Source organism: Orycteropus afer, unplaced genomic scaffold (genome assembly GCF_000298275.1).
Source record: "Orycteropus afer afer isolate SDZICR_OR568_19922 unplaced genomic scaffold, OryAfe1.0 scaffold00332, whole genome shotgun sequence".
Lineage (NCBI taxonomy): Eukaryota > Metazoa > Chordata > Mammalia > Tubulidentata > Orycteropodidae > Orycteropus > Orycteropus afer.
This window is the reverse complement of record NW_006921919.1, coordinates 2,833,304-2,859,229: the sequence shown is the minus strand read 5'-3', so window position 1 is coordinate 2,859,229 and position 25,926 is coordinate 2,833,304. Positions and strand designations below refer to the sequence as shown.

The following is a 25,926-nucleotide window of genomic DNA, read 5'->3' as shown; positions in this document are numbered from 1 at the left end:
CTGTCTTCCTCTCGTGGGATTAGAGGAGGTCAGAACATGTGGCCTCCTTGCCCTTTTTGCAGTGGTAGAAGAAGGTAGTTCTGAATATCAGTTACAACCATGTGACCAGCTACAGAAACGAGGACTGTGATTGTTATATTTCTTCATTGTATATGTGTATCAAATATTTTTGTTTCCTTTTGTTATGAACTGTGAAATGTAAATAAGGTTAATACATTTTGGTTGTATGTGTGTTAGAGTATCATGTTAGGCACAAATACGACTTTATAATTGTCCTTATTTAGAGATTATATATGGTTAAGAAGATGTGTACAACTGCCAAGTTGACAAGGGGTGGACTATGATAGTTGGAGCTGTGTGTCAACTTGGCTGGACCACAATTCTGTGTGGTTTGAGGTGTTGTGGTGTGGCTGTTCCCCTGATCCAGATGACTATGTTCTGAGGGCCAATCTGTTGAAAGGGAGTTTCCCTAGGGGTGTGGCCTGCTTCCAGTATATCCAAGGACATTCTGGGAAGAGAGACATTCTTCTGTGGATCGGGATTCTGTTGTGCTGCCTACAATTGTCCATGAGAGAACAGTCCACCTTTCGGCCTGGAGATTTTGGATTTGTCATTCGTTGGAGTCAACAGCCGGTGTACTGCCTGCCAGCCTTGAGCTCCTCAGCCCCTGCAGTTACAAGAGCCAGCTTGATGTTTGATCCAGAAAGCATCAGTCAGGACATCAAAAGATGTATTGAATTGGGGAAATGTGTTGTAAATGACCTCTTTCAAGGGCTGAAGAGCAAAGTTATCTCCTTGAAGACTAAAATGCACCTAATCCAAGCCATGGTATTTTCCATCACCTCATATGCATGTGAGAACTGGACAATGAATAAGGAAGACCAAAGAAGAGTTGATACTTTTGAGTTATGGTCTTGGCAAAGAATGTTGAAAGTACCATGAATTGCTAAAAGATCTAACAAGTCTGTCCTGGAAGAAATGCAGCAGGAATGCTCCTTGGAAGCGAGAATGCCCAGACTTCATCTTACCTACTTTAGTTATGTTGTCAGAAGGGACCATTCCCTGGAGAGGATGTCATACTTGATAAGGTGGAGGGTCAATGAAAGAGGGGAAGGCCCTCAACAAAATGGATTGGTATGGTGGTGTGTTAGACGGGGTTCTCTAGAGAAACAAAAACCAGCAAAGCTTATATATAGAGAGAAATTTATCTTAGGAAAATGGCTCACAAATGTATGGAAGCCAGTAAGTCCAAAGTCCCTGGAGGAAACGTCGGGCTGGAGGCAGCCTTAGCTTCCGCAACTGCAGGGCGCTGAAAAATTCAAGGCTGGCAGGCAGTACACTGGTTGTTGACTCCAACGAAAGATGAATCCAAGATCTCCAGGCTGAGAGGTGGGCTGCTCACTCACAGAAGGTCGTAGTCAGCACACCAGGGTCCCGATCCACAGAAGAATGTCTCTCTTCCCAGGATGTCCCTGGATATCCTGGAAGCCGGCCATACCCCTAGGGAAACTCCCGTTGGGCAGATTGGCCACTCAGAACACAGTCATCCGATCCCATCATGGGAACAACCACACAGAACTGGGGTCCAGCCAAGTTGACACACAGCTCCAGCTATCACAGGTGGTTACAGCGATGGGCTCGGATACAGTAGGGATTGTGAGGCTGGCACAAGACTGGGCAGTGTTTTGTTCTATTGTTCATAAGGTTGCTAGGAGTTGGAGATGACTCAGTGGCACATAACAACAACAGCTGTCTGAAATTGACCAAACATGCAATCAAGATGTGTTGATAATTACTGGTTATTAGAATGCAAAAGCTGGAAACAAAGAAGAATTGGTAGCTGGAAATTATGGCCTGGGTGATAGAAATGATGCCAAAGATTACACTATAGAATTTTTTAAGTCCAATGACTTATATATTGCAAATACCTTTTTTCAACAACATAAAAAATGGCAGTACTACACATAGACCTCACCAGCTGGAACAGAGAGGAATCCGATGGACTACATCTGTGGCAAGAGTGGATGGAGAGCTCAATACCTTCAGCCAAAACGAGGCCAGGAGCTGACTATGGAACAATCAGTTGCTCATATACAAATTCAAGGTGAAGCTGCAGACAGTTAAAACAAGTCCATGAGAGCCAAAATATGACCTTAGTTATATCCCACCTGAATTTAGAGACCATGTGAAGAACAGATTTGACTCACTGAACACCAATGACCAAAAACAAGATGAATTCTAGGACAACATAAAGAACATCATACATGAAGAAAGCAACACATTACTAAAAAGACAGAAAAGACCCAAATCACAATTAGAAAAAAAATTTTTTTTCACAACCTCAGAGACTTGTGAAACAATTTTGGGATGTCCAACGTATGCTTAACTAGATCCCAGAAGGAGAGAAAGAAACAAAGAGGCAGGAAAATATTGCAATAAATAACAGTTCAAACCTTTCCAAATTTGGTAGAAAGCATCAATTTGCAAATCCCAGAGGCTCACTGAAATCCAAGCACAATAAACTCAAAATTCTGTCTATCTCAAAAAAAAAAAAAGACAGAAAAGACCAAAATGGATATAAGATGCAACTCTGAAACTTGCTCTTGAACAGAAAGTAGCTAAAGCAAATGAAAGAAATGACAAGATAAAAGATCTGAACAGAGAATTTCGAAGGGCAGCTTGAGAAGACAAAGTCAATTATTATAATGAAAATGTTCAAAAACTTGGGGTTAGAAAACCAAAAGGGAAGAACATACTTTGCATTTCTCAAGCTGAAAGAATTGAATTAAAAATTCAAGCCTTGAGTTACAATATTCAAAGATTGTATGGGAAAAATATTGAATGATGTAGGAAGCATCAAAAGAAAATGAAAGGAATACAGAATCACTGTATAAAAAATAATTGGTCAATGTTCATCTATTTCAGGAGGTGGTGTATGATCAAGAACTAATGATATTGAAGGAAGAAGTCAAAGCTGCACTGAAGGAAATGGAGAAAAACAAGCCTCTAGGAGCTGACAGAATACCCATAGAGATGTTTCAACACATTGATGCTGGGCTGGAGGCACACACTCATCTATGCCAAGTAATTTGGAAGACAGCTACCCGGCTGTGATAGTTGGAGCTGTGTGTCAACTTGGCTGGACCCCAGTTCTGTGTGGTTGTTCCCATGATGGGATCAGATGACTGTGTTCTGAGTGGCCAATCTGTTCAAGGGGAATTTCCCTAGGGGTGTGGCCTACTCATAGGATACCCAGGGATATCCTGGGAAGAGAGACATTCTTCTGTGGATCGGGATTCTGTTGTGCTGCCTACAACTGTCCGTGAGTGAGCAGTCCACTGTTTGGCCTGGAGATCTTGGATTTGTCATTCGTTGGAGTCAATAGCCAGTGTACTGCCTGCCAGCCTTGAGCTTCTTGGCTCCTGTGGTTGCGGAAGCTAAGAAAAGCTTCCAGCCTGAGGTTTGCTCCAGGGACTTTGGACTTGCCAGCTTCTGTAAGTGTGTGAGCCATTTTCCTAAGATAAATTTCTCTATCTATATATACATATATATAAGCTTTACTGGTTTTTGTTTCTCTAGAGAACCCAGTCTAACACACCATGTTATTTTCACTCGACTCATATGCATTTAAAAGCTGGACAATGAATAAAGAAGATCAAAGAAGGATTGATGCCTCTGAATTATGGTGCTGGCGAAGAATAATGACTATACCTTGGACTGCCAGAAGCAAAACAAATTTGTCTTGGAGGAAGTATAGCTGGAATGCTTCTTAGTAGTGAGGATGAGAAGCCTTCATCTAATGTACTTTGGACATGTTATTAGGAGGGATGAGTTCCTGGAGAAGGACATCATGAAGGTACAGTAAAGGGTCAGTGAAAAGGGGGAAGACCCTCAACAAGACAGAATGACACAGTGGCTAAACAATGGGTTCAAACATTGCAACTATTGTGAGGATGACACAGGACTGGGATGTGTTCCATTCCATTGCATACAGGGTCACTATGAGTTGGAAGTGACTCAGTGGCACCTAACAACAATCTAACAGCAGCAACAACAATACAGGGGATGTTCCTGATCAAAGGAATGCTCTATTTGTTATTAAGGTGGTAACGCAGACCCTCAGAACATCAGTCAGGGATTCTCAACCTATCCCAACAGTTACTCACCCAACTCCTCATCTGTACCAACAATAATCATTACATGTAATGTGAAAGGTTACTGTTGGGAATTTGTTGCACATGTAAATTCTGTGGGAGAGAACACTGACTTAAATTATATAATTATTGTAACAAAGCAGTCTACTATAGTAAATAAATTTTAAAAATATTTTAGTGGCCTATCATTTAATAAAACTAGAGTAGTACAAATATCAAAACCAAAAGTACTACACAAAATCTCAATCAAAATCCGTTATCACTGAGTTGACTCCAACCCATGGCTATTCCATGTGTTTCAGAGTAAACTGTGCTCCATAAGGTTTTCAATGGCTTATTTTTGAGAAGTAGATTGCCAGGCCTTTCTTTTGAGGCATTGCTGGGTGGACTCCAACCTCCAGCCACCCAGAGATTCCACACAAAACACAAACAGACTTAAACTGAGCCTTGAAAGATTAGGCAAGATAGGAATTCACTGACCAGTTCTGATACTCTTCCACTGTTACTAAATTTACGATTCATCTGTCTGAAAATTCACATCACTTAAGGAACACAAGTGAATTCTCACTTCTTAAAGATTCTCAAAATACTTACAAAGCACTCTGCAGCATCATCCATAAGGCCAAGCTGAAATCGCTGCTCATCTTTGAAGCTTTCTGCAAGAGCATGCCTTATGTTATCCGAGGGAAGTGCTTTTTCTCGACTGTGTTGAAACTGTGCAAATATTGTCTGTAAATTATAAATTATATCAGTAAGTTTAATGCCAACAACTTTAAAAAACTGTAAAAACTTTAGTATAACACAGTGAAGTGCAAAACAATGTACTAAGACAAAAAAAGTCTTTAGCTCTAAAATTCCATAAAAAGTAATTACTTGTATTAGTAAACTACAGAAATTGTTGCAACAGCCTCTAAATTAGTGAATATCTAACATTAATTTGCACAAAAATTAACATGCACACTAAGAGATTCTGATTTAGTAAGCCTTCTGGTGACTCCAATGGAAGTCACTTAAGTAACAGAGTTTTAAGAAAAGTTGCTTTTTATCTAAAAATAATACAATAAGAATTAAAATTATGTTAACCAAATATATATATATATAATCACATAAAAATTAGTATGAACTTACTAATCTTAAAAACAAAAATAAAAACACCCTAAATTAGCCTACGTGAACTTAAAAATTAGTATGAACTTACTAATCTTAAAAACAAAAATAAAAACACCCTAAATTAGCCTACGTGAACTTAAAAAAAATTTTGTTTCTTCTACTAGGGTCCTAAGTAAACCTCAAAAAAATGACAAACTCTGATTTAATAAAAGATATTAGACAACTCAAACAGAATGATAAGTTTCCTACTATCACTGTAGTAAATTTGTTTTTCAAAAATGAAAATGTGTATTTCATAAGAAGAGTCAGAGAAAGGATAATTACTTTTAATTTAAAAAAGTATTCTCAAGTTATCAGTTAGAAATAATTCTCTAAATGAGGAAATGCAACACATGTATAGTAAGTAACAATGAAAAGTCCTGAAGGTGGGAGTCAGTTCTGAGGAACTGCAAAGAAGCTACTCTGTCTAAAGTGAAGTGTGTGCGGGATGGGGTGCAGGCAACAAGAAGTGGGTGGAGTTGATTCTACAGAGCTATGAAAGATTTGGCTAAGAAATTGAACCATATTAGTTTCTATGACTGGCCAAAACTTTCAGAGTTTACTGCATCATAAATAAAACATAATACTGTAATTTGATCTTAAGTCATTTTTTTATCCCCTAACAATAATCTGATTTGGCTATGTTCTAAAAAGGAGGATATAAAATGTCCTCCTTTGGTGATTTATTCATACAATCTGTTAAAAAAAAAAAAAGCATGCAAATGGCCTTGTTTTTCCTTTTGTATATCTTTCTGCATGTTTAAGAATATTTAAGAATGTAACATAGTTCTCAAAAACACATTGAAAAAATCTTAAATTCTTAATCTTATGTGACCTTTAAAGTTTAATTTATAACACAAAATCTTGGGCAAAGATTTCAGTGACATAAATGAGTTGCTAATACATACTGAATTCCCTGTTTCTCCCTCAGTCTTCCATCCATTATTTTCAACAAAGCAGAGAGATTTAGTAAAAAAAAAAAAAAAAAAAGACAGATTCTGTTACTCATATACTCAAAACAATCTCATAACTTTCTAAATCACTCAGAAAAAGTCAAGGTAGGTATGGTGTACTAAATTACATAGTGTGGCTTTTCTAGCCATAAGTCTTTGCAAACTCCGTGGTGGAATTTGCCATGAGCAACTGAGTAGCTCCTGATTGTTAAAGTTATCCACCTGGGGTATTTCTGTTGGGAGCAGTAGGAAGCAATTTTCTTGGAAGTTCACACTCTCTCTCAGGTGTATAGAATTCTGATATTGGGACTGGTTAGTTTGGCCACTCTGCCAGGCTCAAAAGGAGCCCTCCTAGAGGCAGAAGCAGTACCTCTCACTGCCAGCTGGCAGACACAAGACACATGCATTACTGAGAGACAGAGATGCAAGAGACACGCACTACTGGGAGAGAGACACTGGGAGACACGCACTGCTGGGAGAGAGACTGTCAGCTGAGAGATGGTGGGCTGAGAGAGACTAAACATGTTCCTGAACTTGAACTACAGCCTGTTGCCTCCCTAATAAACCCCATAATCTGTGAGTTGTGTGTGGCCACTGCAGCAAATTATCAAACTCAGCAGTTAGGCTTTGGGTGCTGTGGGAGGAATGGTTGGTGTCAGGGTTTTTGAAAGGGCTGGAGAGAGGCAGCATGTCTGGCCTCGCAGGAACAGGCCTTGGGCTATTGATGGTGATTCTGTCTTCCTCTTGTGCGTTAGAGGAGGCCAGAAGATGCGGCCTTCCCGCCCCTTTGGCAGTAGGTTTTTTACAATCTAGGCCTATTCCAGTTATTTATTATAGATCATCTCTTTACATTAGGCATTATTTGGGGCAATTTGAAGGCTTAGACCTGAAATTACCTGAAGGTCTCTTACTCATGTCAGATGCCAGCTGCTGATGCTGGAACCTCCATGAGGTCTTTCAGCACGGCTGCTTGGCTTCCTTAGAACATGAAGGGTCAATTCCTATAGTCAACTGGAAGCTGTATAACCTTTTCTAACCTATCACAATCTCAGATATCTCACAGCATTATTTCTGCCACATTCTATTTGTTGGAAGCAAGTCATAAAGGCATGTTTAAAAGAAGTATTATACTCCCTTTGATAGGAAGAATACAAAGAATTTGCAGGCATGTTTTAAAGCCACCACAAATTCCCATTCTTTCTCTGATCTAATCTCCTACCACTCTCCCTCTTCCCTGAAATGATTCTGCTACCCAGGATTCCTCAGAGTGCTCTGAAAAAAGTCACACATACTCCCACCTCAGGCCTTTGTAGCTGCTGTTCTTCTGTTTCCCCAGAACATGGCCGTATAGTTCACTGCAACTTTTTCAGGTCTTGACTCAAATATATTCTCAGTGAGGCTTTCCCAGACACTCCACACTTCTACCTCTTCATCTGATTTATTTTTCCTCCTTAGCCCTTAATATTATCTAACATACTGCATATTTTGCTTACTTATTGTCTCCTCCTCTATAGTAACATAAGCTCTACAAAAGCAGGGATTTTTTTTTTAATCAGTTTTGTTCCTTACTACAGCAGTACCCAGAGCACAATAGGAACCTAATAAACATTTACTGAATAAATAAAGAACTATTTCACATGAATAAAAAATACAATGTTCCTAACAATTTTATTTAAAATATTAATTTTAACTGCCTTTAGATAAAAATTAAAAAGAAACATAACTTTGAATATGTCACTTTAAGAATTAATCTTCAAAACTATAAGCCAGTGGATAATAAACTTTTAATTACAAACAAATGATTCTGCTACCCAGGATTGATAAATACATCAATAATCAAATACAAGTGAATTGCTGGAGAAACAATTAATAGTATTTGTTCAGAACTATTAAAAAGTTACCTTCAATGCACAAAATATGCAGGCATCTCCCTGACAAACATGTCCAGTTAAAATCCTCAAGCTTCGTCGGAATATGTCCAATTGCCATAAAACCTAAGAAACAGTGAGATAGGAAAAAAAAAAAAAAAAGAAACACACTAAGATTTTTCTTACTGTAACAAAATAATTAGATTTAGATATTTAAAAAATTTCAGAAGGCTAATAACTAACTTCTTTTAACCTCTTGTGTATAATCAGACGTATTAAAAAAAAAAAAAAAACGGCCATTGAGTTGATTCCAACTCACAGCAACCTTAAAGGGCAGAGTAGAACTGCCCTATAGGGTTTCTAAGTCTTTAAGTCTTTACAGAAGCAGACTGCCTCATCTCACTCCTACAGAGTGGCTGGTGGGTTTGAAACCCCAACTTTTTTCAGTTAGCAACCAAATGCTTTAACACTATGCCACCAGAATGCCAATTAGACATATATGACCAGTAAACACAACAGGAAGGAGCCTTGGTTGCACAAGTGGTTTATGATAAACTGCTAACAGTTTATCAGTTTGGCAGTTCAAACCTACTCAGAGGTTCTGTGGAAGAAAAGCCCTGGTGAACTGCTTCTGTAAAGATTACAGCCAAAATAACCCCATGAAGCAGTTCCACTTTCTAACACTGAAGTCACCGTCATATATATGGAGAGAGAGAGAGAGACAGAGCTAATATATCCCTCTATCTATATCTACATCTGATGATATAAAAGATACGAATTAGAACATAATGATTCAAATATAAAAGCGATGGAAAGCGTAACAGAAAAAAGCTAACTAGGCAGGTGAAGATTTGAAATGAATAGGAAACATAGGATACTAAATAAAGGATTTGGCAGAGACATGAAGGAGGAAGTAATTATAAATACTTGGAACAAATCGAAATTTAGGAAAGAAATATAAGGAGTCTAAAATCAGGGTGTACCAAATAGGGGTCAATGTGCTGCAGCAAAAATAATGAGTGAGCAGAGGCCTGTGTGGTCACCGTATATTGAATGAGAAAGGGTATATAATTACCTCATGGAATAAAGCAAGGTTAAGAAGCAGTAGTTAAGCAATAACTTGAATATATTTGCTCTCATTATCATCTGCTACTGAAAGGAGCTCTGACGGTGGTATAGTGAAACCACTGGACTGCTGACCAAAAGGTCAGGGGTTCAATGAGGCAGTCTGCTTACTTAAAAATTTACCGCCTTGGAAACCCAATGGGGCAGCTCTACTCTATGAGTTGGAATCGACTCAATGGCAGTGGGTTTTTTTTATCGTGTTCTTGCTCTGTGCGAGGCTGTTTTTGTTGAAATAAGTCAGTACTGTTTACTAAAAATCATTCTGAAAAACCTGACAATAGAGATACTAGCAGTGCCTGCTTATCCAAAACCAATTGCTGTCAAGATGATTCTGACTCACGGCAACCCATGCGTGTCAGAATAGAATTAGGCTCCGTAGTATTTTCAATGGGAGCTCTGGTAGCATAGTGGCTAAGGCACTTGACTGCTAACCAGAAGGCTGGCGGTTCAAACCCACCAACCACTCCTCGGAAGAAAGGTTGGGCAATCCTATTTCCGTAGTGATACTGCCTCGGAAACCCAAGGAGGGGTCGCTATGAGTCGGGGCCGACTCGACGGCATATAACAACAACAACAATTTTTCAGTAGATTGCCAGGGTTTTCTTCTGAACTTGAACTTGAACCTTCAATCTTTTGTTGCTATACTAGAATAATTTAGTTGATTTAAACTAGTTTCCTATGCTTTCAAATAGTAAATAACTGAAGGCCGTTTCAGAATTCCCTTTTCAAAGTTGCTTTTTCATAAAGCACAATTGAATCCATTTATCATAAAGAATTCTTAGTTTTCCAAAGCCCTTGAACATGATTAAAAACTTTCTTTTATATCATATCATAAAAAGTACTACATTAAAATCCACTTCACCAACCCTAAAGATGGAAACCGATGACAGCATAATTTTGAGAGGTACAAAAGCACTTTGGTGAATGATACAACCTCTAAAGACAGATTGCCTGGGCTCTAATTCTGGCTCTGCTGCTTATTTACCAACTTTTGGGCTGATTTAGGCAAAATACTTTCTGTGATTGAGTTTTCTCATCAGTGAAATGAGGATAATAATAGGAGCTACCTTTTACAGATTCTGTAAGAATTTATTTAAAACATGCAGTGTTCAGACAAATGTCTAGCACACAGTAAAAGCACAATTAAATGTTAGCTATTAAATATTATACCTTTGCTTTTAACTTAGAGCATCTACAAACCACACCAATGTTACACCTACTTTATTATATCGCTTTCTAATCTGATAAAGTTTAAAATATTCAGTCAAAATAGAAAACCCTCTATAACCTGTTTATAAGGTTAGCACAAATGTAACTGGAATGCTTTCTGGGACTAGTAAAATTTTGAAGTTATAGCATATCAACAACAGAAAAATTTTTTATGTGATTTCTTTTAAATTCTCTGTACATTTTTCAGTATGTAATTTAAAACCTATTTTATTAAATTCCTATCACAAAATAATTATTCTACTTATAGTTAATCCTTACCCTATTTCACTTTAAAATGCTGACTATATTCTATCCTCTGTTTAAGAAAATTAAAGTCTAAGTTTTTGGATTAATTTTTACCCATATACACATATTTCCTTTTCATTATTATGTGTAGCATTTTAACAGGGAACCTAACAAAATTAATGGAGCTATATTTGAATGTTTACATGATTCTTTTAATTATTTTCCAAAGCTCAATACATATATGAACATTTAATACATACACACCTTTTATCATATTCCTCACTTCAAAAATAACTTTATAATTAAAGTAATAAGAAATAGCAAGTAGATTTATTTTTCTGATTTATGTTAGATCCATATCTTTGTAATAATGTTTGCTTTCGATAATCTTATAAGATGTGTAATTTATTTTTCAGTTTTAAAATTTATTCATTAAATAACATATTAATACTTATATTTTGAACTTTTGAAAAATGAAATCACGATTTTTCTGACAGTCTATTTGAATAGGTGTTTTGTCAATAAGGACTGTTTTTGTGATATAGTTTACATGACAGACACTTTACATACATTAAATTTGTTATATTAGCTGTTTCAAGTTTTTAACAAATAATATTTCAATGTTCAAATGATAATATATAAACATTACTTTAAAAAAACTTGGTAAAGATATATTGAAATAAATCAGATGGTTAAGCAAAGATGCTTCTGGGTGACAAAATAACTAATTAATAGTTATTTAATAAGTTTCTGATATACTGTTAAAACTGAGAATGTCAATGATTCTACATTATCAGTGTTTTCTGATACCCTGCTTGTCTAACAGAGAATCCCATTAAAACGACAGCTTATAAATCATTAAAAATAATCTTCGATCATACAACTCTTGGCATGTAACTTGGAAATAATATACAGAATTGAGTAGCATGCTAATAATGTTAGCATGCTACTTTGTGTTTTGATTAACTCATATAATAATAATTATAAAGCAACCTAGAAGAAAAAAACATTAGGACTCAGCGCCTTATGGTCACAGGCAATTATAAATAATTAAACTTCTAATTTATACACATTTTTGCAGAGAAGTATAAAAAGCAACAAGGATAATAATATAATAAACCATAAATTATAAAAATACTAGGATAAAATTCTGTGACGTAAAATAGAAATACGAAATCCAGGTGAAAAAAAAGAGATAAAAATATCCAGTTATTAAGTAAGTGTTTTTTCATCTGTTCTGTACACAGACAATACCCAAAAGAAAAATCTATCACCATCAAGTTGATTCTGACTTCCAGTAATGCCAAGTGTTAGAGTGGAATAGAGCTCCATAGGATTTTCTTAAGTGTAATCTTTATGAAGGCTGATCATTAGACCTTTATTTTGTCATGCTACTGGGTGTATTTGACCATCGAACTTTAAGTCAGTAGTACAGTGCAAACTGTTTGTGCTACCCAGGGACCTTAAACAGATGATACAAAATCACTATGGTATTTAAATTATATTATAGTTTTATTTTAAAATGTCAATATTTACAATGCAATGGGGAAAGTGACAATTATTTAAATGTACAATGAAAAATTTTAGATGTAGATTTAAAAATGTGGGGAAAGAAAACATACACATACTCACACAGTGTACAAAAAGTTGTACATTTTTAAAACTTCTTTTAGGGACTGCATTAACAAAGATGCTTGAAAATAACTGTCCAAATGATCTACTTAGAAAAAGAAACCGAGAATGTAGAAGTCAACAACTAAAAAAGGAGGGAAAGAGAGACACCTAGAACAAGAGAAAGACTAAAAGAATGATAAGCTCATAAATGTAATACTATGATGTCCAGGACAATGATCTAATATTTAACCTCTGTCATCTATCAAAGATCATTTTTGAAGGCAACAATTTCCTACTTTGATTTTAATTCCTACTACAAGTAAATCCTAACATTTTCCTCTTTCATTTATGTATCTGTCTAATGTTTTGATGCAATGTATAGTATCTATCTTTATAAATAAAGGAGCCCTGGTGTTTCAACAGTTAAGCATGTGGGTATTAAGTGAAAGTCTGGCTGTTCAAAAAGTAGGTCTGCAGGAGAAAGACCAGCAATCTGTTCCAGTAAACATTACAGCCTAAAAAACCATATGGGGCAGTCCTACTCTATTACATGGGGTGGCTATCAGTCAAAAGTGACTTGATGGCACTGAGCAGCTACATCTTTATAATCTTCAGCAAGTTTTTCCTTCAATTAGATGCAATAACTAGAGGTTCAAACCCACCAGCCACTCCTCAGAAGGAAGGATGGACAATCCACTTCTGTAGTGATACCACCTCGGAAACATAAGGAGGGGTCGCTATGAGTCAGGTCCAACTTGACGGCAAACAACAACAGATGCAATAACAAGGATCAGATTTACCTTCCTGTCCGAAACAACTAAAAACCCAGTCAAAATATTTTAAATGGCTTCAGGGATACTATACATCAGTGTCATACCTGATGGGAAATAAATGAAATAGGCCATGCAACTGCCACAGCTTATTGTCTAAAGAAAGCTTTCAGGCCATAGAACAAGAAAGCAGAACCCAGCAATTGGTCAGCAGATACCCTGAGTTGAAGAGATGGAGCTGACAGTGTAGAAAAGCCAAAGTGGCTAGCGTTTAGGGCAGACAACTGAGAGGTGAAAATTGCAGAAAGAATAGCTTGAAATCTGTACAGAATCCCTCTTGAGTATTTAGGTAGGTATTGAAGAGTGCATGCTTGTGAGGCTAGAGAAAGAAATGGTCAAAAAAAATAACAAGGAACAGTGCTCAAATCTGACACAGACCTGAGATAGTGCCTGTTTCCAATAGCCAAAGTAGAAAACTCCTAAGTCACAGGGCACTGATTAGAGAAGAAAAGAAAAGTCTTGTCTCAGTAATAAATAAATTAAGCCTATAATAAACACATCTCTAGTACTGTTAAACAAAGCTTAAATACAAAATGATCAGACTCCTTCCAAGTAAGTTAACCTTATCCCCAAACAAAGCTCAAGAATACTTCTAGGAACATAAAAATATCCACCACCCAACAAGGTAAAATATACAATGACTGAAATCCAATAACAATTTTCAGTCATGCAAGAAATGAAAAAATATAATACAAAATTAGGAAGAAGAAGAAAAAAAAAATCAACCAATTAAAAATCATCAATAATTTATACAAATGACAGGACATGTACATTGAAACACTTATAACTTTACTTCATATGTTCGAGAGGCTAGAGGAAATACTGACCATGTTAACTAGACAAAGAGCTTTTAAAAAGCCCCCTCTCCAAAAAAATCAGACTTCTGAAGATAAATACTACAATGTCTAAGATGATAAATACACTGAATGGGATTAACAGCACATGAGATATTATAGAAGATAAAATCAGTGAACTTAAAGACAAAACCATAGGCACTACAAAATGAAACAGAAAAAAAAAATGAAAAAGAAAAACAGAGACCAATGAGTTGTGAGACAACTTCGAGAAACTAAATATATATGTAATTGGAATTCCCAAAAGCAGGGAGAGGTAGAAAAAATATCTGAAGAAATAATGGCTAAAGTATTTCCAAACTTGATCAAAAGTATAAGCCTACAGCTCCAAGGGGCTCAACAAACCTGAAGTATAAGAAACATGGAGAAAACTGTCAAAGCACATTATAATCAAACTGTTTTAAACCAGAGATAAAAAGAAAAATTCTAAGAGAAGGTAGTAGGGAAAGCACACATACATATGCACTACATACAGAGGAACAAAGATAAGAATGACAGTAGATTTCTCATGAGAAATAATGCAAGCTAGATGATGTTGTTGTTGTTGTTGCTGTTGTTGCTGTTGTTATGTGCCATCAAGTCGGACCCGACTCATAGCGACCCCTCCTTGGGTTTCCGAGGCAGTATCACTACAGAAGTAGATTGCCCAACCTTCCTTCCAAGGAGTGGCTGGTGGGTTTGAAGCGCCAGCCTTCTGGTTAGCAGTCAAGTGCCTTAGGCACTATGCTACCAGAGCTCCCATAAGCTAGATGACAGCAGAGCAAAATCTTCAAAGTACTGAGAAAAACTGTCAACATAGAATTCTTTGGGAAAATATTTTTCAAAAATAAAATACAGATATTATTTTTCCTAGACAAACAAAAGCTGAAAGATCAGCAATAGATCTGCACTATAAGAAATGTTAGAAGAAGTCCTTTAAGCAGAAGGAAAATGACATCGATGGAAACCTGGGTCTACACAAAGGAATAAAGAGCACCAGAAATTCTAACTATGTGGATAAACACAAATAATCTTCTTGGTAAAGATCAGCAGAATGTCCACTTTTAAAGAATTATCATGGGACATTTTTTTCTTTACCGTTTTAGGTTTCCTTTCTTAGAATCTACTATTGTATGATTATCACCTCCCTAAGGAAGGTTGGGCAATCCTACTTCCGTAGTGATACTGCCTCGGAAACCCAAGGAGGGGTCGCTATGAGTCGGGGCCGACTCGACGGCACATAACAACAACAACAACAACAAACTACATACATACTGAACCAATAAGCAGTATCATGATAAATAGAGAAAAGACTGAAGTTGTCAGGGATTTCATTTTACTTGGATCCACAGTCAACACTCATGGAAGCAGCAGCCAAGAAATCAGACGTCGTATTGCACTGGGCAAATCTACTGCAAAAGACCTCTTTAAAGTGTTAGGAAACAAAGTTATCACTTTGAAGACTAAGGTGTGCCTTACCCAAGCCATATTATTATTTTCAATAGCCTCATATGCCACAGAGATAACCATCTGGGAAACCCAAAGAGGGGTCACTATGAGTCGGAATCGACTCAACGTAAGTTTGGTTTGGTTTTCACATGCATGTGAAAGCTGGACAATGAATAAAGAAGACCAAAGAAGAGTTGATGCCTTGTGTTGGTGAAAAATACTGAAAATACCATGAACTGTGAGAAGAATGAAGAAATCTGTCCAGGAAGAACTGCAACCAGAATGTTCCTTGGAAGAGAGAATGGCCAGACTTCATCTCACCCATTTTGGTCATGTGGTCAGAAGGGACTAATCCCTGGAGGATATCATTCTTGGTAAAATAGAGGGTCAACAAAAACGGGGAAGACCCTCAACAGGATAGACACAGTGGCTGCAATGATGGACTCAAGTACAGTAAGGATTCTCAGGATGGCCTATGACCGGCAGTCTTTCATCTGGTTGTACATACGGTCACTTTGAATCGGAGCTGACTCAACAGCACTTAACAACAATAACAAATTACATACAGTATTTTAGGTACTGGCAACTTTACAAAGGGGAAGAATATATAAGACTGAAGTAAGTAAAATGGGAACTATGGAGAAGGACAGAAAAGGAAAACTATAAAAATGAAAAAAAGATCTGGTACCATATGGAAACATCTGAAATGACAGAAGCCCTTTTTCTCATAGCCTAATGTAGTATCTAATTTTAGATCTTTTGATGATGACATTTTCCCATTTACAATACTACTCAAGAAATATTTTCCTGCATTTCTTTCAGCACTGGAATGCCAGTGGGATGGTTCTTTGAGCCAGGACAGAACATGACTGTCATTAATGGTCTCCTTCTAAGTTAGAATCAATACATTTCTACACAATTGCTTCTCTTTCCTAGTGTGAGTTAAAGGAACTAAGGTAAAAATGTAAGTTAATACCTGTTTGTTAAAAGGACTTAAACAAAATAGATTAAACTTAAACTTAACCAAAGCACTGATGTTAAAATTATGATTCCACAGAAGTGATTTAAGGCCCACAATGGGTATGAGGGGTGAGTTTGAGAACTGAGAAGGTTAAAAACTCCACTTTCCATTTCAAGCCAAGCAGATTGTTTCTTCTTATTTTATCTATCAGGATTCTACACCCGATTTCTTTTGGAAAATAAAAGAGGGGGGTTGTAAAATAGCTGAGGAGTCTCTGGGTGATACAAATGGTTACCGTGGTGGCTGCTAACCAGAAGTCTGAAAGTTTGTATCTATGCAGACAATTACCAAAAGAAAGGTCTGGTAATTGATCTATTTCTGGAAAATCAGCCATTGAAAATCCTACTCTGACACACAAGGGGTTGACATGAGTAGGAAATGACTCAATCAACTTTTTCTTTTCTTTTTAGATTAGCTAATTTTTAAAAATACCTATTTTCAATCCAATGAAGACTATTCATCTCAATCCTCCACCATTTATATAACTTAGTATTTTAGCCTAATTATAAAATCTAATAAATTATGATATACCAAACCAAACCCACTACCAGTGAGTCGAATTCAACTCAATTTCAACTCAGAGTGACCTCAGTTGGGTTTCGAAGGCTGTTAGTCTTTATGGAAGTAGTTTGCCTCATCTTCCTTCCATGGAGCAGCTGGTAGGTTTGAACTGCTGACCTTCTGGTTAGTAGCCAAATGCCTTACCACACCACCAGCACTCCTTAGTATATTATGATAAAGATATAAAATTAAATCAAGCTAATAATAAAAACGAATCTATGATAACTTAGTATCTATGTATCTATCTATGATGACTTAGTACACTTAAATTTGGGAAATGTCTATGATAATGAGATGATCCCAATTTTTCTGTGAAATCTGGAAAAAAGCTTTGACTTGCCATGTTTTTATTACATGCATCAAAATAATATATAATGGATATTAAAGAACAGGGACCTGGCAAAGCAAATCATAAAACATTAGGAAAAGTTTTTTCACAAATGCATACTCTACTATTGTTGCTCTTCTAAACTTCTGACCCAAACATACTTCATAATTAAGTGCAAATTATATGCTGAGCTTAGCATGATCAATTATTTTTATGTCCTAATAGACTTTTGACCTAACCATGGACATCTATTTGGCAAATATATACAGGTATTCCCTAAAAAGCCAAGAATGGATATAATTAAATTAATACAAATACTACATGGCAAAACAACTCTAATTGCAAGTTATCCAGCTATTGAGACAGCTATTTTTATTTATATAAAATAGTGTAACATGTAATCACAAACCAATGTAAAAGATAAATAATAAATTAATAGATCCTGATAAAGGGGTATTAAAAGAGTGAAGAGTATAAAATATTTAGAGTATTTCATAATATATGCACATTTTAACATTATAGATTACATTTTCTGGATTGTAGTTCTTTTCATTACTCATAAAAACCAAAAACCAAACTCAAGGCCGTGGAGTCTGATCTGACTCATAGCGACCCCTCCTTGGGTTCCTGAGGCAGTATCACTACAGAAGTAGATTGCCCAATCTTCCTTCTGAGGAGTGGCTGATGGATTTGAACCGCCAGCTTTCTGCTTAGCAGTCAAATGTCTTAGGCATTATGGCACCAGAGCATCTTCATTACTCATAAGCCTTCAAAATTAAATAAAAATTCTAACAAATTGAACAATAACTGTCTTAGTATAAAATAATCTAACATTTCTTTTAATTTAGGTATTGCAGTGTAGTAAATTACTTAGTGTGGCTTTTCTATCCATAAGTCTTTGTAAACTCCAAGGTGGAATTTTCTATGAGCAACTGAGGAGCTCCTGATTGCTAAAGCTATCCACCTGGATTATTTCTGTTGGGCGTGGCACAATACAATGTTCTGGGAGGTTCCTACTCTCTCTCACGTGCTTAGAGTTCTGATGCTGTGATTGGCTAATTTGACCACCCTGCCTAGCTCAAAAGGAGGCTTCCTAGAGGCAGAACTCTCTCTCTGATGCTGGTTGAGGAAGATGTGCTGCTGAAAGAGACATGTGCCCTGGAAAGAGACACAGGTTGCTGAGTAAGACACTGAGGGACATGCACTGCTGGGAGAGAGACTGTGAGAGACTGTTGGCTGAGGGACGGTGGGCCGGGAGAGAGACTGAGCGTTCTTCCTGAACTTGAATTGTAGTCTGGTACATCCCTAATAAACCTCATAATCTGTGAGTTCTGTGTGGCCACTGCAGCGAATTATCGAACCCAGGAGAGAGGTGGTGGGTGATTTGGGAGGAACAGTTGGTGAAAGGGCTGGAGGGAGGCAGCATGTCTGGCCTTGTAGGAATAGGCCTTGGGTTACTACTGGTAATCCTGTCTTCCTCTTGTAGGGGTAAAGGAGGTCGGAACATGTGGCCTCCTTGCCGTTTTAGCAGGTATTTAAAATATGTATTCTTAATTTACTAAGTAAACATCTTAAATCAAAACCATTTTCATTATCACAGAAATACATCTTTCTGTTGAAAAGACCATTTCCATTTACTACAGAAATGAAAACACCCAGACAAAATATTTTGGCTACCATTAAAAGTGGTATTTAAAAAACTTAAAAAATTAACAATTCTGGTCTTACCTGCACAGCACTATTAAGAAAACAGCTGTTTTGTCCTGGTTCATTTAATAATCCTTTGGTAGGGGCTAGCGACAGCATACTTCCAGGTTGATAAACTTTTCCAAGATTGCCACCAGGTTTCCGTAAGAATTTTACCCATGCCATTTTCAAGCAAATATGTTTTCATTAAAGCTTAGAATTATATATTTATGTGATATTTCTGATGATAAGATGGATGATGTCTTGAATTATCCACTTAAATTCAGTGCAGTCTATTACATGAGTTTCCAAGTCCATATCTTTTCTGATGTTACAAATTTTTACGAGGACTTTGTCAAGTGAAAATAAACCAAAAACCCAAAAAACCAAAAAAACCCAGTAACTTAAAACAATCCCTTAAAAATTTTTATATGATGTTAAATTTTATAGGAGAGTTGTTGACTGTAAGATGGATGATTTTTTAAAATGTTAAGAATAATGGCGATGAACAAATCACCTTCCTTAAAGGCATTTGTCTTGACAGATTAAAATATAGATGATATCAAAGATGTAGAGCTGGCATTTTGCATGAATCCTCTGGTCATTTAATTGTATGTTTTTTGTTTTTTTTTAAGAAAGAAGACTTTCTTTCCCAGGTGAAGTTATCAAAGGTGACTCCATATTTCATATCAATGTGACCTCAAAGCAAATCTATAAGAGAAAAAAAGAAATGTTTAAATAAAAGTAAAGCCTAATCATGAAAATTCCTGCTTTATTATTTGAACAAAATCGAATATAGAATTAAAACAAATCATAAAAAGGATTAGAACTAATATAGCTCTACAATGTGAAAGTCAAACACATTTAATCATCTAAAATTTTATTAAAATTTCAATTACTATCAATCACTTCTTACACCTCAAACTTTCAATGTTAAAATGATAGTTTCATAAGAAAAATAATCTACAGAAAACTAAAATTAAGTACAACTCAAGAATCAACACTTAACTTGCTCTTTTTATTAAAACATATACAGGAACTCTATAATATTATCTGGGAGCTCTGGTGGTGTAGGGTCTAAGGCATGTGACTGCTAACCAGAAGGCTGGTGGTTCAAACCCACCAGCCACTCTTCAGAAGGAAGATTGGGCTATCTACTTCTGTAGTGATACTGCCTTGGAAACCCAAGGAAAGGTTGCTACGAGTTGGATCTGACTTGATGGCAGTGATTTTGTTTTTCATTTTTCAAATAATATCATCTGTCTTACATACAGCACAATATTTTCCTAAGACAGTCAGTTAATTTTATATAAATTGATATGTTTAACAACTCTGAAGAAGCCTTTAATCGATAAATCCTACTGAATTAAAGTAAATTTCCATTTTATTCATGAATGTATATACTCTGAACTTCCTAATTAATAACAATCAAGTATTACTAACAACTTTTTTTTTAAAAATCAATTGAATTTCTTTCCTTCCTTCCTTCCTTCCTTCCTTCCTCCCTCCCTCCCTTCCTTCCTTCCCTCTTTCAACAAACATTTATTGAGTTTTGTACTTGTCAGGCACTGGAACTAACATCATAATGAGGAAAGGCCAACTATAATTCAGTGAATAGTAAATCATACAGTGTATTGGTAGGGTTATGTGTTAAATGCTAGGGAAAAACAGTATAAGGAAGGAGCACTGGAGTGTGTATAATACGGGACAGTTTGCAATTTTAAATAGGATAGTGAAGGAAGGTCTCACAGAGGTTACCTTTGCACAAAGATTTGAAGGAGAAGAAGAAGCCATATGTGGAAAGGCATTCCAAGCACAGTGAACAGACGTGAGGTTGGAGCATGCCTGGTAATGTTGGCAGAATAGTAAGAAACCTACTGTGTCCGGAGAAATGTGAGCAAAGTTGTAAACAAGGGGGAGAGAAGATGAAAAGAGAGTATGCAAAAGAGTCAGATCATGTAGGGACTTCCCAGATTTGAATACAAACATTAAGTCACTGGAGTCTCATTTTCACAACAAATCTGGTTAAGAGGATTTTAAATATTGAACTTCCAAATTAATAACAATCAAGTAACTCATCTTAAAAAGATGACTTTAAAAAGATGAGAGGGAGAATGGCACAAGTCAGTTCATTAGATTGATCAAATATACACAAAGATAGGGAGGTACTAGAAACAAAGAAGAATAAGCCTCAATCCCTAAATAATTGAAGTCAGAAGACCATTTCCAGGCCTAGCTTTATCACTTCTTAGCTGTTGTTTTTGTTGTTAAGTGCCATTGAGTCCGACCTGACTCACAGCGACCCGTCCTTGGGTTTCCAAGGCAGTATCACTAGGGAAGTAAATTGCCCAACCTTCCGAGGAGTGGCTGTTGAGTTTGAAGCGCCAGCCTTCTGGTTAGCAGTCAAGTGCCTTAGACACTAAGCTACCAGAGCTCCTACTTATTAGCTGCTTGATCTTAAATAAATTTTTGTCATCTTTAATTCACAGCTTCTTCACTTGGGTACAACAATAACAACCCTGCTTATCTTACACAGGTTAAATATTTTGAGAATTATAAAACACCATACTGTTACTTGTTTTAGAGTAGTGTCTAAGGCATTTGACTGCTAACCGGACAGCTGGCAGCAGTTCAAACCCACCAGCCACTTCTCAGAAGCAAGATTGGGTAATCGACTTCTGTAGAGATACCGCCTCAGAAACCCAAGTAGGGGTTGCTATGAGTTGGAAACATCTCGACAGCAGTGAGTTTGTTTTCTGAGTAAAGTGATGTAAATGATCCTGAAATCTTCCATACAAAAAGATTTAAAAATAAATTCAGTATTGTTTTACATCATTCAGGGAGCTCAGTATTGGTAGTAAATCCATTTTTTTTTTTTAAATATAAGAATCTCTTTATGAGCCACCAAGTCTGTATCAAGAATTATATAAGAACTAATTCTTACCTTTGAGGAGCTTAGTTTGATGAGGGGTACAGACACAATTAAAGAAGTTGCTGAGAGGTACAAATGGTTAAGTGCTCAACTACCAGCCCAAATGTATCTTAAACCCTCCAAATGTATCTCAGAAGACAGACCTGGTGATCTGCTTCCAAAAGATCACAGCCTTAAAAACGCTATGGAGCACTTCCACTCAGTCCACATGGGGTTGCCATGAGTCAGAATCAACTGGACAGCAACTAACAGACACACGTTGTTGTTGTTATATGCCGTTGAGTCAGACCTGACTCATAGCGACCCCTCCTTGGGTTTCTGAGGCAGTATCACTACGGAAGTAGATTGCCCCATCTTCCTTCCGAGGAGTGGCTGGTGGGTTTGAACCGCCAGCCTTCTGGTTAGCAGTCAAGTGCCTTAGGCATTACGCTACCAGAGCTCCTACAGACACACATAGATAGTAATAAAATACTGTGGCCTCCGTTTCTGCCCAAGATGTCAAACTAGTATGCACTCCTGGCTTCCTCCTTTTAGTTCAATCCTGGACATTACACAGTAGCAAAAGGGAGAAACCTAGAAAACGCCAGAAGTGACTAGCTTCTAAGAGTAGGAGGGAAACAGCAGCAAAGAGATGGAAGGGACCAAGTGTTACACACTGGGAAAGATTTTTCTACTTGTGCCCCTTTCCCTTACTCACTTTGCCATGGCCCAAATAATGCAATGAGACAGGAAAGCTTTGGTATCAACGGAGTGCCATGTGAAAGGTGAGGGAGACTAACAGCATCAGGAAAGCACTAGAGCTCAGATGGTTTGGGAAGTGGTAACAAGTACAGGTGACCAGGAAGGCCCCTATGTGTTGTCCTCATTCACACTCCACAAATAAAGCTGAATGACCTGAAGAAGACTATGCCTCTGGGCAGAGGAACAGGAAGTTCCTTTTTGGAATCAAACCTCAAATTATATCACTCCAGATCAAGGCCTTCTACCCCCATCTCTACTCTCTGACATCATATAATGAAATACAAATTAGAAGCTAATCTTTTGCTCTTTCCCTAGGTAAATATAACTAGCTTATGGCTTTGTAGGAGCCATGGTGGCACAATGGTTAAGTGCTTAGCTGCAAACTGAAAGGTGGGCAGTTCAAACCACAGGTTCTTCATAGGAGAAAGATGAGGCAGTCTGTTTCCCTAAAGATTTAGCCTTGGAAACCCTATGGGCCAATTTCATCTGTCTTACAGGGTCACTATGATTTGGAATCGACTTGATGACAGTGGGTTTGTTTTGAGTTTGGTAACTTTGTTCTCCCAGGAGAAAAATAACAAGACACATGTAGAATACAAGCACTATGAAAGAAAGGCAACAAACTGAACAATTTCTACCATAGGAAGCATAAGTAACAGACCAGAGGGAACACAAATTTAAAACAAACCTAATAAGTATCCACCAATCAAAGGTAATGAGTATACTTAACAAAAGAAACCAAAGTCACTGCCATCAAGTTGTTTCCGACTCACAGCGACCTATCCTTGGGTTTCCAAGGGCTATCTGTACAGAAGTAGATACACACACCTATATAAAATACTGAAAAGTTTAAAGGATGGGTTAACTAGCAAATGGAACAGAGAGGAAGACTCCATTAGCAAGCAGTAAGTTTCCAAACCAAAATCAAACTCACTGCCATTGAGTGGATTCAGACTCACAGCAATCCCCTTTGGGTTTCCAAGGTGGTAAATCTTTATGGAAGTAGATTGCCCAGTCTTCTTTCCACGGAGTGGCTGATGGGTTTGAACCACCAGTCTTTTGGTTAGTAGTCAAATGCCTTAGGCACTATGCCACAAGGAATAAATAAATAAATGGGAAATTTAAACATTTTTGAAAAGTTCAAAGACATGGAGGAAATATATGAAGTGCCAATATTTATCTAATAGAATTTCCACAAAGAAAGGAAAAAAAGAACATTGAACAAATACTTATAGAAATTATTAAGAATTTCACAAAATTAAGGACTGAAAGACCCAGAGACACAAATAGGATAATTCAAAAATCCAAACATGATGTGAGGAAGGAGACAAGCAAGATGAAAACTCTAAAACTTTAAGTGGTGGTGGTGGTGGTGGTAGTGGTTTTGATTTTGATTGATTTTCCAGTCCATTAATAAAAACCAAACCAAAACTCACTGCCATCGAGTGGATTCTGACTCAAGGTGACCTTCATTGGGTTTCCAAGGCTATATATCTTTGCAGAAGCAGACTGCCTCATCTTTCTTCCACAGAGCAGTTGGTCGGTTCAAACCACCAACCTTTTGGTTAGCAGCCAAATGCCTTAACCGCTATACCAGCAGAGCTCCTTAGTCCATTAAGAGGCTAAATAAAACAAATAAATAAACAAAAATTAATTCAAAACTGAAACTAATGTAATACACAAAAGGTTCACAACCCGAATTAAGGAAAAAAGAAAGATACATAAACAGCCAAAAGAACTGTTAAACACTTAAACATATATTAAAAATGAAAGAAGCCAGTTTATAAAAGCTACTGGTAGCATAGTGGCTCAGGCACTTGACTGCTAACCAGAAGGTTGGCGGTTCAAACCCGCCAGCCACTCCTCGGAAGGAAGATGGGGCAATCTACTTCCGTGGTGATACTGCCTCGGAAACCGAAGGAGGGGTCGCTATGAGTCGGGGCCAACTCGACGGCACATAACAACAACAACAACAACATACATTGTGATTCCACCTACATGACATTCTGGAAAAGGCAAAAATACAGAGACAGTAAAAAAAGATCAGTGGGAGTGAGGGGAAAGGTAGAGGGATTAATAAGTGGAACACTGGATTTTTAGGGCAGTAAAACTATTTTGTCTGATACCATAATAGCAGAAACATGGCATTATACATTTGTCAAAATCCATAAAACCATACAACAGAAAGAGTGAACTCTAAGATACACTATGGATTGTAATCTGTATAAATAGTAATACATTAATATGCTTTCATCAATTGTAATAAAATGCCCTAATGCAAAATGTTAATAACAGGAAAAACTGTGTGTGGAGGAGACAGCAAACTGAGGGTACAGCAAGAAACATATCCTTCATTGCCAACTAGTATTAATTATACTATTCTGCTTTTCTAACAATATTATAAAAATCAAAAACCAGACTCACTGCCATCAAGTTGGATCCAACTCATAGTGACCCCTCCTTGGGTTTCCAAGGTGGTATGACTACGGAAGTGGATTGCCCAATCTTCCTTCCGAGGAGTGGCTGGTAGGTTTGAACCACCAGCTTTCTGGTTAGCAGTCAAATGCCATAGGCACTATGCCACCAGAGCTCCTAACAATATTATAACAACCTAGAAACAACTACTAAAATTAAAAACCAATTCAATGAAGCATCTCAATCCTGAGACTCTATCTCATGGGAATAGAAGTACTGTCCCATGGGAATAGAAGTAGTGTCTTTAGTGAGATAAATTAGGTACTTGCAGTAAATAAGGAAGAAAACAAAGTGAATATCCATCAGTAGAGACAGGATCACATAACAGGATGTGGGTGTATTGAGAGACAAAGACAAGATGCAGAAACATAGTATGAACGCTGTGGTAGTTATGTTTGTCTGTCAACTTGGCTGGGCCTGGTTGAGTGGCTGGGCATCCGGTGGTAGTTATTCCCCATGATGAGACTGGCAATCAACTCCATGGTGGGATCTACCACAAGCAGCTGAGTAGCTGCCTTTGGGATATAGTCTGCTTCTTGTACATAAGGAGAAGTCTTGGGGGTGGTCTCTAGCTTATGGCAAGCTTGGACCCTGCATGTAGCCGTGTCACTGTTCAACAACCTGTCGTGCTCTGCTGACCTTGGGACTTACAATGTTGTTGTTGTTGTTATGTGCCGTCGAGTCGGCCCCGACTCATAGCGACCCCTCCTTGGGTTTCCGAGGCAGTTATCACTACGGAAGTAGGACTGCCC

General features: G+C 37.3%; 1 protein-coding gene across 1 annotated transcript in view; it reads right to left on the bottom strand.

Annotated features, from left to right (window-relative positions):
- USP53 (ubiquitin specific peptidase 53) overlaps positions 1 to 19,212 on the bottom strand; it is a 69,720-nt gene extending 50,508 nt beyond the window's left edge. Inside the window, exons 1-3 of the mRNA XM_007952373.1 lie at positions 19,069 to 19,212; positions 8,158 to 8,250; positions 4,749 to 4,883 (exon numbers count right to left, since the gene is read on the bottom strand). Coding sequence (XP_007950564.1) covers positions 4,749 to 4,883; positions 8,158 to 8,250; positions 19,069 to 19,212 — 372 coding nt within the window. The remainder of the gene's footprint in view (positions 1 to 4,748; positions 4,884 to 8,157; positions 8,251 to 19,068) is intronic.
- Between the last annotated feature and the right edge of the window lie 6,714 nt (positions 19,213 to 25,926).